The sequence below is a fragment of the Petaurus breviceps genome, unplaced genomic scaffold, assembly GCF_028583685.1.
Source record: "Petaurus breviceps papuanus isolate PSGF00001 unplaced genomic scaffold, PetGlider_PUasm1.0 151, whole genome shotgun sequence".
In the NCBI taxonomy this organism is placed as follows: domain Eukaryota; kingdom Metazoa; phylum Chordata; class Mammalia; order Diprotodontia; family Petauridae; genus Petaurus; species Petaurus breviceps.
In genome coordinates this window covers 14,983,314-15,000,438 of record NW_027185712.1, presented here as the reverse complement: position 1 = coordinate 15,000,438, position 17,125 = coordinate 14,983,314, and the positions used below count along the sequence as shown (strand labels likewise).

General features: G+C 37.8%; 1 protein-coding gene across 7 annotated transcripts in view; it reads left to right on the top strand.

Moving 5' to 3' along the window:
• FHOD3 (formin homology 2 domain containing 3) overlaps window positions 1-17,125 on the top strand; it is a 749,832-nt gene that overhangs the window by 518,767 nt on the left and 213,940 nt on the right. For all 7 annotated transcript variants that reach the window (XM_069075779.1, XM_069075767.1, XM_069075758.1 and 4 more), the window contains exons 9-10: window positions 4,741-4,884; window positions 10,899-11,137. In XM_069075779.1, coding sequence (XP_068931880.1) covers window positions 4,741-4,884; window positions 10,899-11,137 — 383 coding nt within the window. The remainder of the gene's footprint in view (window positions 1-4,740; window positions 4,885-10,898; window positions 11,138-17,125) is intronic.

The window sequence follows — 17,125 nt, the reverse complement described above, 5'->3', positions numbered from 1 at the left end:
ATCATCATCATCATCATCATCATCATCATCATCATCATCATCATCATCCTTGTTTCCTATCACACAACAGGAATTGTGCCTTTATGTAGTCTGTCCCCTGTACCTGGAATACTTTTCCTCCTCAGCTCGGTCTCTTAAAATCCCTCGTTTTCTTCAAACTCAGCAGATACTACATCCTTCTTCAAGTCTTTCTTGATTCCTCCCAGAGGATAGTACCTGCCCACCAAATACTATCTGGTCTGAATTTTTCATGTTTTGAATGTGGTGAGGCAGTGTCCTGCAGTGGATGGAGAACTGGCCTTGAACTTGGGAAGAACTAGGCTCATATGTGCCTCTGACACACACTGGTTATTTGACCCTGGAGAAATCACTTAAGCTCTTAGTAGTATCCTACCCAACTTTCTTATGACTAGAAATGGCAAAGAAGATGTCATTCTGCATAAGAAGAGGAAGTTACTTACCAGTAACTGTCCATTGATGCTCAAATTTTGTCAGGGTTCCTTTAAACACTTAAAAATTATTGCAGACCCTCCAAAGAGTGTTTTATCCATGTGACTCTTATCTATATTTACTGTTTTCGAAATTAAAAGTCTTAGCATTATTATGAAAATAGTTTTGATACCATGGACATGAAAGGGTATCAGGGACCCCCAGCGGCATCTGGATCACACTTTAGAACTGTTGTTCTACACCAATTAAATTATAGTCACCTTCCCCAAAAAACATATATACATATCTACATGTACACATATAAATGTATATATATATATAATAGAGTTTATATATGCATATATAAACGGAGAGTATATGTTGCATGCTCTCTCCAAAAGAATGTAGATTCCTTGGGGCCAGAGATGGTTTAATTTTTGTCTTTGTGTACCCAGAACCTGTTAGCTCCTTAATAAATATATGTTGATTGATTGCGTACATTATTAAATTAATGAGAGTAGTAGTTGTTCATTTCTGGATTTCATTCTAACTCCCCAAGGAGAGGCCAGATGATTGTGAATCTGCAGAATAATAAGATCAAAGAAAGAAGATTTCAGGGTGGAAAGAGGGAAGAGGACAGAAAACAAGGAAAAACACATTTAGGACAAAAGGAATTCAGATTGTGCAGAGAATATATTTCTTGGATATTAAAATGTATAAACCCAATTGGGAACAAGAGTTTAACTTTTTGAGGAAACAAGAAAAAGTTTCAAAAAATCGAAAGGACTTTGGCCCACTAAACATCAGGCTAGACAGAAATATTTCAACCGAGTAAAATGAAGTAAAATCTTGTCTGTAAAGCTAGAATGTGTACCTATTTAATGTATCCATGATTGCCACATTTATAGGGATTTTCACTTTGTCAAAATCTAGGTTGGAAAATGTGATTCAAGATTAAGAAGGGAAAGAAATCCATTGTGTGTGCGTGTGTGAGAGTGTGAGTGTGTGAGAGAAAGACAGAGAGAGACACAGACATAGGCACAGATAGACAAACAGGAGACATATAGATACAGAGACAGAGAGAGAAGAGACAGAGGAGCTGCAGATGAGCAGTGAGCTGAGTCCAGAATTTATTACAAGGAAGAGACTGGGCTGGATTGCATGTTGAAAACAATATTGTTCTTTGAATCATTCTAAACTGTCACAAAGGAGTTTTCTTTAATATTAGCATTATTTTGGCAAAACTATTTGGCATGATTACATTGGAATTCTACCATCTCCGAAGAATTAAACTAGCAAATACCCTAAAAGACAATTAAAAGGGTATATTTAGGCTGAAGAATGTTATCTATAAGGATGAGAAGTAATACAAAAGGCATTATCCTACATATATGAATCAATCAATTAACAAACATTTATTAAGAGCCTATTATGTGACAAGCACTATGCTGGAGATACAAGACAGAAATGAATAGTCCTTGCTCTCAGGGAGCTTACATTTTAAGAAGGAGCTGACATGTGTATATATAAATGTAAAAAATACAGAATATATGCTAAATAAGTATAATTTTGGTGTGGGAGGAAACTAGTAACTGGAGAGATCAGAAAAAGCTTCATTGGAAGTTGGAACTTGAAGGGGCAGCTAGGTGGCGCAGTGAATAGAGCACTGGCCCTGGAGTCAGATGGACCTGAGTTCAAATCTTACCTCAGAGACTTGACACACTTACTAGCTATGTGACCTTGGGCAAGGTTGCCCTTCCAAGGCAATCCCAATTGCCTTGCCTTCCCCCCTCCAAAAGAAAGGAAAAAACAGAGAGAGAAGTTGGAACCTGAGCTGAGTTTTGAAGGAAAGAGAGCATTCCAGGCATGGGGGTCAGCCAGGACAAAGGCATGTAGATGGAAAGTGGAGTGTGGAGTTTGAAGAACAGCAAGGAGGGTTGGTATATCTGTACCTAGAGTGTGTGGAGGGAAGTATTATATAAGATGACTGGAAAGGAAGGAAGGGGCGGGTGATGAAGAGCTTTAAATGTCAAACAGAGCACTTTTTATTGGATCCTAGAGGTACTAAAGAGCCAAGGGGGTTTATTGAAGGAAGAAAAGGGGAAAAAAACAAGTATTTATCAGACACCAGCTGTGTACCAGGCCCTGTGCTAAAGCACCTTACAAACATCTCATTTGAGCTTGACAACAACTCTATAAAGTGCTATCATTATCTTCATTTTACAAGTAAGGAAACTGAGGCAGACTCAGACACTTGCTAACTGTGTGACCCTGGACAAGTCACTTAACCCTGTTTACCTCATTTTCCTCATCTGTAAAATGAACTAGAAAAGGAAATGGCAAGCCATGTCAGTATCTTTGCCAAGAAAACTCCAAATGAGGTCATGAAGAGTCAAACACAACTGAACTACAAAAACCATTGCTCAGCATTGTGATCAAGTACATATTTTCTAGGATTACATAATTTAAAGGCCACTGTCTTGGTATTTTCCTATGTAATAATATATATATATATATATATATATATATATATATAACACACACACACACACACTGAGTGTCACTGTTTTATACATATATATTCCAGAACGTAAATGTGAAACTAAAACCTGATAGGGCCTGATGTTTCTAATTCATCTCATGCTCTTTGTCTTTGACTCACTTTTAAATGAAAATCTTATTTATTTTATCCTTTTTGGAGGGCAATTGGGGTTAAGTGACTTGCCCAAGATCACATAGCTAGGTTTTTTTTGGTGTGTTAAGTGTCTGAAGTCGGATTTGAACTCAGGTCCTCCTGACTCCAGGGCTGGTGTTCTACTCACTGAGCCACCTAGTCACCCCTATTTATTTTATTCTGATTTTAACATACAACTAATAAAACATGTTTCCATATATATAGCAGAACAGAAAAAGAGGATTGTCCTTGAAACTACAGGTTTCTATTATGTATCACTAGCTCTTATTCTAAAGTATAAAATAAATTGAATCCAAAGCTTCCAAAGCTGTCCTGCTTATCTGTTAAGTTCTTTTTGATATTATTGTGGCTTTCCTAATCAATATAGTAAAAGGAAAACTACAATCTGGGTTGTAAATAGAGAAACCCTCTTCTAATATAGAACCTAAAACTCTGTGTTACAGAAAGTTATATTGAAATCTATCATCATCTTCCCAATGTACAATGTGAGCAATGACTCCAACTGAACAGCAGGCTATGAAATGTTCTTTGGAAAAATATAGCTCTTTTCAGTCTACATTAACAAATGGAGAACAGGAAAGCTTGTAAGCAGGATAAGTGAAGAAAATAACCTTTGACTGGAAATCAGGAGATGTGAGTTCTACCCCTACTCTGCCACTAAACAGATGACATGAATTAAGTCACTGCACATATCCTGGATTCATGGTCCTCAATTGTGAAATGATAGGAATGAATTACATGCCCTCTGAAGTCCCTTCCAGATCTCAGGTTCTGATTTTAAAGAGCTGTTGTGGAATTGAGAATGACCTGGAAGACTTTGATTTTTCGGTATGTACTCATTATCTCTTCAACAAGTTAAAAAGGCAGAAGTCCGTGAAAGATTGAAAAACTCCTTAATGGTGGGCAATAATTAATGTCTTACTCAACTTTGATATTTACATAAGGTTTTTCACATCCTTTATTTGGAAATTCTATTTCTTCCTATAGAAATTTATAGTTAGAACAATGTAATCAGTTGTCCTTTATATCATTATATTAACAACAGCAACAACTTACAATATAGTATTTTAAGATTTAAAAATAATCTGAAAATAACCAAAGGAAGTTGGTTATATGAAGCCCCTACTTTTACATATGAGGAAACTCAGTTCTAGTAAGGTCACATTTCATATATGGTTGCTTAGTACTAACTAGATATTCAAATGATTCAGAGAATGAATGTAAATTATCAGCTGGATTTCTTTCGTGTTTTTACTGCTCTAATTTTTTTTTTAATTTTCACATTCTAAGTTGTATAGATCAGAGAAGCCTCTGTTGAATTTTAATCAAAAAAGAATGATGATAATTTAGCCAAAAAAGAAAAAAAATAGAGAAGAGAGTTTATTGCCCTAAATCTGGTTTTTATACATTTTGAAAGCAGTTTGCTCAAACTAGTTCATGTTTTTTACCCAATCTGCTCTGCTTTGATGATACTGTTCACTTTGTTTTGACTGGGATCAATGACTGCCATGTTTAAAAAAAAAAACTTGTTGGGAAATCTTGTTGCTGCCAAATCAGCCTTTCTGGGCAGATTTGTTGACATCTATTAAAACTGTGAATGTTTTTTCTCTCCTCAGACTCTATCAGGATTGCCAGATCAAGATGCTTTCTACGATGTGGTAGATTGTCTGGAGGAGCTCGGCATTGAAGCCATTTCTCAGAGACATTTGAACAAGAAAGGCACAGACTTGGACTTGGTGGAACAATTTAACATCTATGAGGTAACCTAGTCTGCCCTTTCTTATCTATGTGCTAACTTTAAAGATTGGAAGGAAAATATAATTTAGGGAAAACTTGGTTATCTCTCCTATTTTCTTTTTTTTTTAATTTTTTATTTATTTCATTAAATAGTTCCCAATTACATGTGAAATTTTTTTAACATTCATTTAAAAAAAATTGAGTTATTTCCAGTGATAGAATCATTTGTTACAAGTATCTTTACAGATCTTAACCATTTTTATTGTTTCACCTTAGCTCTTTGGAGATAATCTAATTTATTTTGACCTCTTCATTAAACTTTCTTCAGATGTGTTTTTCCCACTGCCACATCTTTGCTGTATTCAGTTTAGTTCAACAAACATTTATTAAGCACCTGCTGTGTGCTAGGTACTGTTTTAGTTTGTATCCTAGGGATTCAAAGACAAAACAGTTACATCACCTGAAGAGTTTGTATTGTCTTGGGGAGATACAACTTGTACACAGATAAATACAAAATCATTCAATAAAGGAGAGAATGTTAACAATTAAGGGGATCAGGGAAAACTACACAGAGGAGCTAGTACCCCATAAAAGGAACTGTTTCTGGGGACAGAGCTTAAAAAGGAGTTATGGTCTAAGAAAGGGGGGCAGCTGATGCAAACGAATGGAGGTGGGAGATGGAGTGTTGAGTTTGAGCAAGAGCCAATAGTCCAGTCTGATTGCAACAGAAAATGCATGAAGATGTCTTTCTTATGATATTTCTTGAACAATAAGTTTTATCTTGAAAATATGCATTATCAAAGTCACTTGTTACTGTTGTTGCTGTCCAACTGTTTCAGTCATGTCTGCCTCTTTGTGACCCTATTTGGATTTTTCTTGGCAAATATACTGGAATGGTTTGTCATTTCCTTCTACAGCTTATTTTACAGATGAAGAAACTGAGGCAGACAGGGTTAAATGCTTTGCCTAGGGTCACACAGCTAATAAGTGTCTGAGACCAGATTTGAACTCAGATTTTCCTGACTCCAGGTCCAGCACTCTTATCAACTGCATCACCTAGCTGCCCGTCAGATTTAGTACCATTTAACAATTTGTTATAAGGCATTATAAGAGGATTGATGGTCAGAAGGGACTATAACATGGATATTATCTCTTAGAGTTCCAGGTTAGAGTGTCAATAAAACAAAAAAACCTATCTTAAGACATTGGAAACTTACAGAATCTGAGAAAGTAGGGGGTCTATAAGGATAGACTTCCCGAAGGTAAGCAAGTGCTCCCAACCCTAGTCAGGACAAACTCTTTCCCTGATACTGGTAGAAATATACTGCTCATATCTCACTAAATTTCCATTTCATCTTTTTTTTTCAAAAGAGAAGGCCCTTAATCATTTGACAAAGTGTGGGAGGAATAGCATAATCCTACAAATTTCTACAAGTAGGGAAAAATTTCAGATTGGTACTTAAAATAAAGATAACACAAATAATAATGCTTAGCATTTGTCAGGTGCCTACTATATTACAGGCATTGTGTTAAGTGCTTTACAAATATTATTTCATTTGATCCTCTTAATAACCTTGAGAGGTAGGTGTTTTTATTATCCTTGTTTTACAGTTGAGGAAACTGAGGCAAAGATTGAGTGATTTGCCCAAGATCACACAGTTAGTATCAAAGACCAGATTGGATTTTTTCTGTTCTTGATTCCAAGTCTAGCAATCTATCCACTTCACCATCTCACTATGGTGCATAAAGGGCTGAGATTGAGATGAGTAGTGAAGACTGTGAAAGCAAGAATCTGGCTTCTGTGTAAATATATATCTCTTCCTATTTCTCCTTTTCTCTCTCTTTCCCCTCTTTGCCTGCCTTATCAAAACTGCCAACCCCTAACCAAAATCTACCATGGGTATCTATTATTATCCAAATTTCTTTGGTAAGAGAATGTAAAAAATAATCTAACAATGGTTGATTCAATCAAACATCATTTGTAACATTATCTTGATAACTTTGCCAAAATTTGTTTGTGTTAGATTTTTGGTTTTTTGTTTGTTTTTGCTTTCTGCAAGCCTTTATCAAGCTAAAATATAAGATAGTCCATTCTTTGTTTTCTCAGTCTTATTTTCCAGACTTGTTTCAGCCTATCTACCAACTACTGGTATGTAGTTAATGAGGAAATGTCTCTTTAAAGACAATGTAAATGGAATGCTAGCAATTATTTATACCTCAGGGCACTAATTTTTTAAAACTGTGGACATTCTTATCCTGTATTAACCTTTTGTTCCTATTATCTAACTCTTCTAGTTGGCAATTAGAGATATAAGTGGAACTTAAAATAGGCTTGTCCCAGGAGTTGCCATTCAAAATTAACTTAGTTGTGGAGAGTTATTTATTCTTTAGTTTAAGAAACTGTTTCTGGTATAATGTCCAATAGGGAAGTAGTTTTTCCAATTAAGATTCTCTTATAGAAGCAATCTTAAATTTCATTAACAAGTCTGCTGTGTTTATCCTGGAATCATTATATCAACTGATGGATTCTTAGATAATTTAATGTTTAGAAGACTATCAAACTGACTTAGAATATCTGAGGGATAAGTTTGCATTATTAATTTATGATTTCTCATACCTACAAGATCTGAGACTTCATCTTTATGGGGAACTGTTAATGTGGCAGCTTCTTCCACTTTGCAGAGCCTTACCCACCTATGTGAGAAAAGGAGAAACAGGAAGAGATATGCACTTAGGTTGAAGCCAGACTCTTGCTTTCCCATAGTCCTTCACTTCTCATCTCAGCTTCTTTGTAGCTAGGTGGCATGCTGGAGAGAGCACTGGGCCTGGAGTCAGGAAGACCTGAGTTCAGAGATCACCCCAATAAGTCTTTAGGAGTTGCCTGAGTCATGTAAAGGTTGATAATTTGCCCCAGATCACACAGCACCCATTACTTTGACAGGTGACTGAATGGGGTAAAAAAAATATTTCAATTCTTTAGATATTGGGGAGTTCATTTTCTAATGTCTGGCAATCTTTCAGGCAGATAATGTTAAAGTTAGAGAGGAAAGTGAGAAGACGTGACTCTTTGTATTGACTTCTTCACTCAGGCATTTTCTAGGATAAGGGCTGTATGAGCTGATCAGGCACATGGTCTCAAGGTCAGAGAAAATGTATTTATTTAGCTTTGGGAATGGGGGTTACTTTATATATTTCTACAGTTTCTATGCCACTTAATACTATTGGGATTGATGAAAATTAAGATGAATGTCTTAGTTCTATTTTCTTTAGCTCATCTTAAATCTAGTCCTTTGTGATAAAGTGCTGTTCTTTGTGAAGATATATGAAGAGCTTAAGAAATATTGAGCCAGGGGTACAGATTGATTAAAGACCGTTGACAGAGAAAATGAGAACTTAGATGAGGCAAAATTTAAGAAAGCTATAGAGAGGATGATATTTTTTGTCAAAATGTCCTAGTTATTAGGCTCCATTGAATGCTCCCTATTTAAGTATTAGATACCTATGTCATTTTTAACCATCAAGGAAGTAAAACTGCTGTAGACTAGGAGGGAAATCTTTGAATATTAGATCCCTTCTAAAACTAATATAAAAATATTTAAGGCCAATAGGAAAGCTTAATAATAGTAATAAACTTTTAAGTTTTATAAAGTCCTCTCCTCACAAGACCCCTGTGAGGCAGGTAAATATTATTATCCTAGGCTCAAAGTTGTTAAATGTCAGAGTCAAGATTCAAACCCAATTCTCCTAACTGTAAGACTGCTACTTTTTCATTTGGAACTCGAAATTTTAAAAATGAAAGTTAAAAATTGTTTTACATGTAACTGGGAAAAAAATAAAATAAATAAAAGCTTAAAAAAAAGACAATCAACTTGTCAGCCACAACAAAGTAGTGAGTTGTCGAGGAGTGAGACTGATGTCCTTATTATGGATATTAGTCAAAGCGAATGGTTGTTAAAAACAAACTATTAAAGTCTCAAACTTACAGGTAAAGCAGAATTAATAGTTATTTGTAGTATGTAACTGAATAAACTAGCCCTCTGACTTCAGAATCAAGATGATTGCTTACTTGCTGATTGATTATAATATCCTAGAATATTTTAGTAATTTACATATACAAAGTCTTTCTATTCTAATAATTTACAGTTTTTTTAAATCTCTGCCATGGATATTTCTTGATCTTATCATACAGTCTCTGATGTTATATGTTATTGATAAGTTACTGATATGACAACACTACAGATAGATTCTTTGTATTATTTTCCCTTTCTTTCAGATAAACACCTTGTTCTTGATTTGTAACATTTAACATAAGATATGTAATGATAATTGCTTCATCAAATATGTAAACCCTGTAATGTAATGCCAAGGAAAGGCAACTTCCCAAGGTTCAAAATACCAGCATAGGTGCTCTCCATTTTATTCAGTGACCAACCAAGAACAGAGAAGATCAAAACATGACATCATTCAAAATACAGCATTTACTAAGTGTGATTAAATAATCTCCAAGTACTACCCCACCCCAGGACCTTCCACTCATTCAATCAATTACAAAGTCCCTGGTCTAAATAATACTCCACCCCTAGGCTGTACCTTCATTTAGTCCACCACAAAGCCCCTCTTCTCAAATGGAGATTAGTTTCCAATCTAAGTAAAGTACATTCATTTGCTCAACCATAGAACACAAAAAGGTCAAAAGTTCCCCACCCCTGGATCACAATTGAATCTACCCCAGAGTTACAACAAGTTTAAGCACAGCACTTAATACCCAAATGGAGGTCTTTTCTTCATCTTGACATGAGGCAAGTTCTCAGCAATCTTTGTTCCTGGGGAGACAAGGCTTAGCAAGGCCACAAGATACATTGCCAGTCTCTTCATTAATTCATCCTCTGTCTGTAGAACAGTCCTAGAACCCCTGAAAACATTAGCAAAACCCTCTCCCAGGATTTCTGTAAACATACAACAAGAAAATCCCTTCTTCAGGGCTTCTGAACCAACAGAAAGGTTCCCAGACCCCTGCAACAACAGCACTGTCCTTCACCAGTGGACAGTATTCACTCTCTGCCTGCAGGACAGTCTCAGTAGCTCTGAACCAACAGAAAGGTTCCCAGACCCCTGCAACAACAGCACTGTCCTTCACCAGTGGACAGTATTCACTCTCTGTCTGCAGGACAGTCTCAGGAGCTCTTAGCCAACAGCCAGGTTCCAGGACTTCTTCAACAAAAGGACTGTCTTTCACCAGTGGACAAATCTGGCAAAACAACATCAAAACAGACATACAAAGTACCAGCAAAACAGCCATGTCTCCTCAGTCCTTGGCAGCTCAGGGGGCAGGTCTCAAAAGTCCAGGGCAATTCAAAGTGGCCCCCAGCAATTCTCTCAGTCTCTCTCTCTGCCTCCACGAGGTGCTGCTTCCAAAAAATTCTTCTTCCTCTCTCTTATCTCTCCAAATCTACGTCACCAGCTCCTCCCAGTTCAGGACTCTCTTTTCACATCAACAAGGCCATCCCACAGGTGGGATTAACAAGCTCTGGGTTTTAACACAATCAATTTGAAAACCAAGCCAATACAGGGGAATCTTTATATTCCATTACTATCACAAACCCCCACATTTCCTTTAAGTTATAATTCTTGACTGATTTAGGGAATCCTTGCTTATTGATAATGTTCTTTGCCATTGCTTGAAATATTAATAAATATGTTCCTCTAATAGAACAATAAAAACAAACAAAAAAAGAATGCTGCTTTTTCCCATGTGTCAATGGTATCTACAAATAGAGACAAGAATCACTAAACAATACAAAAAGGATTCCTGCAGGATGCATATTGACATGTATTAACGTTATCTGTGTTCTAATATATTTTTATTTATATTGTTAAATATTTCCCAGTTACATTTTATTCTGCTTCTGGATGCACTCAGGAGTATTGAAAGGTTGCATTCACCATGTATTTACCACTACTGTCTTTTTCCACATTTCCTGGCAAATTAGTATAAACAGTGACTTTGAATTAATGCCTTTCCCTTTTTCTTCTTTAGATGACACTGAGGCATGAGGATGGTGATGAGAATGCTGAACCTCCCCCCAATGGACGGAAAGACCGGAGAAGGGCTAGTCTAGGTTCAAGTGAACATCGGGGATTAAATCGAAGAAGGAGCCGGAGGCACTCAGTTCAGAGCGTTAAAAGCACATTATCAGCTCCTACTAGTCCCTGTAACCAGCCAGCTCCTAGCTTCAAGCTCAGCCAAAGCCATCCCGTTGGAGATCTCAGTGAAAAGTAAGCCCATTTCCCCAAAGCTTTGCTTAGCCCTCTGCTGGCCAGAGGGAGAGGGGGCCAGGATCAGCACACTTCAGGCCTGTCCCCACTAGTCAGTCTCATACCCTTTCTGACTCTGGTTCCAGCTCAGGAGTTCCTGCCTCCTGTCTCACATAGATCTCTGTCTAGAGCATCAGCAGGATCTCTCTGTGAAGCTGTCCAGGGCAGGCAGGAATGCTCACTGTGCTCTGGGATGTGGGAGCCTTCATCTCACCAGCCTGACGCATTCATGATTTTGTCAACAATGAATTTCTCCATTATGCACTCTGGAGTATGTAGCACTCTTGTCAGATGAGATGGAGTGAGTACTTCTGGTCTCCAAGCTAATAATAGACTATGAACTGCAATGTTCATACACTTTGGAAGAGACCCTGTGAAAGTCTAATGTCCCTGGTGACCTTAACTTAGTGGATCATGAGGGAGAACATAAAACCTCCCCCTAAGACTTTCTCTTGGTTAGAAGCAGAAAACTCTCCAAGTCTATGAGAGATTATGGATATTCAGGATGTATGGCAGGGAAGTGAAGTTAGAGTGGACATTTTAGAAACTACAGGAAGTTCACAAAAGCAGTCGCATTCCCAGTGAGTGTTGTTACTCAAGATGTTATTTAAGTGTTGATACACTTGAGACTAGATGACTATGTCTGGCTGTATTTTATGAGATACAGCTTTTGAGTGTGTGTCAGGGAGTGTGGGTGTGTGTGGTATGTGGGAGCTGGGTGTCCATCTGTATGTATATGAGAATTAATTATCATTTTACAACGTCTGGTACTCAGCTTTGCAGATTACATTTTTTTCAAAAAACTTTATTTTCTCATTTCACCAAGGGGTAATGTGGCTTTGAAGTTCACTCAATATTGAGGAGACAAATAGCCAAGTCTTTTTTGGGGATCTGAATTACCCTAAGCACTATCTCCAGAATGCATTTTTAAAGTAATTATGTTTGTTTAGAAAGGATATAACATGTATATATATTCATCTTATGTACACACACATTGACATTTTTAGTCATTTTGGCATCGTATATAAAGTTTTGGACTTTGGAGTCAGAAAACTTTGGGGTTTTGTCCTCCTGCCTTCTGGGTGACCATGAACAAGTAAACTTTCTAAAACCAGAAGTCACATCTGAGGTGCTAATTAGTTTCCACTTCACTGATCTATCTATCCTCTATCTTCCTATCTGTCTCTCTATCATCTGTCTGTCTGTCCGTCTAGATGTTCCACCTCTCAGCTCTGAGAATTTTCTCTGCCTGTCCCCTCCATGCCTGGAGTGATCTCCTCCTTCATTTCTACCTCCTTCATTTTTAAAAATTCCAACTAAAATCCAGGAAGCCTTTCCCAGCCCCTATTAATTATGGTACCTTTGCTCTCTAAAGTATTTCCTATTTATCCTGTATATAGCTTGCTTGTGCATTTTTGTTTGCTCGTTATCTCCTCCATCAGTCTGTGAGCTACTTGAGGGCAGGGACTCTCTTTTGCGTCTTTTTTATTCTTAAAGCTTGGCACAGTGCCTGGCACAAGTAGTTGTTTACTAAATATTTGTGATTATCATCTATTTGTGTGTATGTATACATATAATATATCCATATATTACATATGTTGATATTTATGAATAAGAATTCTTTTTGAATCACCTAATTAGCCTAGTGCTAAAGTTTTATGATTATTTAGGTCATAGGATCATAAATAAATCTAACATTTGAATCATTTTGTAAAAAAGCAGATATGTCAAAAACAGGAAATCTTATAGGTGTTTGAGAAATGAATTCTAAGTTCTGATTTAGGCTCTGCTTTCTAGATTAAAGGCAGTTTCTGATTTGCCTGCATACAGAGGTCTTTTCCGTGCCTGATCCCTCTAAAAACTAGTTTTCAGGTGCTTTCATAATGATCATTCCTGCATTGCAAAGTGTTCCTCTATTTTTAAATGTGCCTTCATATGGACTTCCCCACCCCCAATTCCTCCTTGTCTGGAATGTTCTCCCTCCTCACCTTTGCTTCTCAGTATCATGAGCTTGGGGGGGGGGGGGGAGGCGTTGCTCAGATGCCACCCCCAGTAGGGAACCATTCCTAACAATCCTGTAAATATTCTGGGAAAGATACCACCTCCCCCTGTGGTTCCTTCCCCACTTTCCAAGTGTTCTCTTGTCCAGATTAATTATCCCTCCTTCCTTTGACATATCATCCCCTAGAATCATTGTGTCTTCTCACCATTCTTTTTGTCTTCTCAACTCCCCGCTTCCTGCTTTTCCTTCTTTCAAGCTATCCTGCACAAAGCTGTCGCTTATCTTTCAAAAACTGATCATATTGGTTAACCTGTTTGTTCCTGAAATTTAATTTTTTATCATATTCCTTGCATTTTCTTTTCCTAATCTCTTTCCTTTTCCTTTCTTTCCTGGTGGGAGTGGGATTAAATAAATACTAAAACCTAGATAGACAAAACCACAACTGGATTTGATTTGAAAGGAAAAATAGGACTCCGACCCAGTACATATTCCCTTTAATTCTTTTAAAGTTATGAGCTGGTGATTGTGTTCCATGAGCTCACAGTCACGCTCCATGAGCAGTGAATGGTGACGACTAAGAACATCTGAATAATGTTTAGATTGCGGCTTTGGGAGAGGTCGCTTAAACTGACAGCTTAGCTACTCTGATCCCCAGAGTTTCCAAGAAGCAAAGCCTTCATCAAGTGGGATTCAGTTCTGAGAGAGAGGCTGCAAAAGCTAGAATATGGAGAATACTTCTGGGATCATTCAGTGGGGTAGAGAGGAAGAGATTGAGTCTTTTTATGAGGAGGGTGGCAAGAGAAAGAAAAGTCTCCTAAGATTTAGCCCTAGAAGGGATTAGTAAACTGAGACTCAGTAAAATTACTTCCCAGGATACATTGGTAATAATAGGCCAGACTGAAACTCACACTTAGGTCTTCTGAATTGTAAATGAAGCACTCTATAGCCCCTTGCCTCACTCCTGCTGAAGAGTAGAGGTGGCCACTACTCTCTTTACCCTTTTCCTATCACACTTTTTCTTCTGATCTAGAAATGGAAGCTTGAGTTATCCAATCATGCCTCTGACATTTAAACAAAGAAAGATAACACCCCCCCACACACACACCTTGAAATAGTGCTGCCTAGTTCCAAATCCCTACTATTTATTCTGTTGTTTCTCAATATGTAAGAGGGGACACTCACGATGTAAGAGGGAGTTGGACTGCTCAACTTGTCAGATGATGCAGCTGTCAGTGGAAGAAACTAATTTCAAGTCCCACCCCTCATCTCCATGACCATCTTTGTTGGAAAAGACTGGAAACATCATCCCCCTACCCCCGACAAGGTATATATGGTATCTATGTTAAGGCCAAGATAAGGTGAATGTAGGAGCGCTAGGACTATAGGAATGATACCTATTTAGGGGTAAGCTAGTCCTTTACTGGTCCTCAGAGGGAATAAGGAGAAGGTTTTGCTTCCTCCCCCCCTAAGAAGAAAAAGGCCAACCCAAGGGGAATTCAGGTAAAAAGCTTCACCATGCCTATCTTTCTTCTCTCAGGAGAAAGCTTTCCTGACTTAATTCTCTAGGAGAAACAAAGCAGCATTCTTTTAACCTAGTTTCCTTTTTAATTGATTCTTTTAATTATTACTTGGTAAAGTTGGTTTTGATTGTGTTTTATGTTCCTACAAGGCTCACTGTATCTTAAACCTTAAATCTGCTTGAAGCTTGGCCTATAGTAACCTGGTTCCTCCCTTTCCTAGCTCTGGGCCCTCTTTAGAATGTGTTGGTTACCTTCATTAATCAGAACAATTGACATTTCTATAGTGGTTTAAGATTTGCAAAGCATTGCTTATTCTCCTTTGAACCTCACAATTCTGTAACGTAGGTGTTATCATTATCTCTCTCCCCTTTGTCCCTCTTTAAGGATAAAAAAGTTAAGGACACTGAGGCTCAGAGACAGTAATTGACTTACTCGAGGTCCCATGACTAATAAGTAAGTTCCTGAAGTGGGATTTGAACCCACCTCTTCATGCCTCTAAGTTCAGCACTCTGCTAACCAAACCATGCTATTTCTTTATGAGACTTTAAGTTCAGTAAAATATTTATCAAGCCCTCACTGGGTACAGAAGATTAAAAAGTTTAGATATGACATGGACCCTGTACTCATGGAACTTACCACATAATAGGAGAATAAGACACAATACCACAATAAGACACAGATATCATGTAATATTATGTCCTATAGCTAAGTGCCATGTGAGGTCATTGTTGGCATTAGTAGGGGAGTAACAGGGAAGATTTATAGAAGAGGTTGCATATGAGTTAGGCATTGAAAGATGAGTAGAAATGCCAGAGTTGACAAGAAAGAAGTCATTTCAGGCATGGGAAACAGTATGAGGAAAAGCATGGAAATGGAAAAACATGGCACCTGTTTGGGAGCAGAAAGTAGCTCCCTCCATGGAATGCCAATGCCCTATCTCATTATCATTCCCTTTGAAAATTCATGGTAAAGAGATTTAGACTGTGTATTTGCTCTCCCAAGAGCTAGCTCTATAATTATATCAAACTACACAAATTAAGGAACCTCCTTAATATCTCCTCACCTCACCTCATCTTTGGGGATGGTCTGTTGTTGTTGTTGATGATGAGTCATTTTTCATTTCTGTCCAACTCTTTATGACCCCATTTGGGTCTTTCTTGGCAAAGATATTAGACTGGTTTGCCATTTCCTTTTCCAACTCAACTGAGGAAAAGAGAATTAAGTGACTTGCCCAGGGTCACACAACTATTAAGTGTCTGAGGTCAAATTTGAACTCAGGAAAATGGCCCGGCACTCTATCCACTGGGCCACATAGCTGCTCCAGGGATGATCTGGGCAGATTTGAACTCATGAGATGACCTTGGCCTAAAGCAGCCCAACCTTTTGAAGAGTCTTTTAGTATCAGGACCAAAAGGAGTTCAGTGTTCTCAGTGATTTCCTGTAATGTATCACATCGACCTTCCCAGTACTAACAGCATAATTTCAGTGGTTCCCATCAAAACAGGGATGCTTTTCTTGAGAGTTCTTATACATATTAAAAATTACATAGAAGACTTTCAAATAAAATTTATAAGCTAACATTGTTTTTGTGCAAATAGTATGAACCCTTGGGGCCAGCATGTTAAAGAGATCTAGAGAACCGAACCATGAAGTTCAATTCCTTGAGCATAATTAAGCATCTTCTAAGCTAAGGACACAAAGGCAAAAAAAAAAAAAGAAACAGCTCTTCTTATATCCTGTTGTTATTACAACAATATGTATGTGTATATAATAAATATATGCAAGTAAAATATGAGGTAATTGCAAAAGGGAGCCCTAACAACTGGTGGGCTCAGAAAAGACCTTCAAGGCAATCCTTGAGCTGAGCCTTGTAGGGAGCTAGGGATTCCAAGAGGCAGGACTTAGGAGGCAACAATTTGGGTAAAAGTGTAGAGATAGGAAATGGGATGTCCCATAAGGCATAGGAAATGGGACCATGAAATAGGCCTATTTGGCTACAAAGCTGAGTTCAGGAAAGGGATATGAAATCAGTCCAGAAAACAATAAATTGGAGCTAGATTAGGGATGGTCTTATATGCTAAAGAAAGGAGTTTGCATTTTTTTTCTTTAAAAAAAAAGGAGCCACTGAAACTTACTGAAAAGAAAGATGGGGGTGGCTAGATGGCGCAGTGAATAGAGCACCAGCCCTGGAGTCGGGAGGACCTGACTTCAAATCCGGCCTCAGACACTCAACACAAAAAATAGCCATGTGACCATGGGCAAGTCACTTAACCCCAATTGCCATCCAAAAAAAGAAAAGAAAAGAAAGATGATGGAGTCAGACCTGTGCTTTAGGAATAGCAACTTGGCAACATAAGAGAAATCAAATTCTCAGTGTTATCAACTAAATCCTCCACATTCTGGGATCTCACTGTATTGAAGCACCAT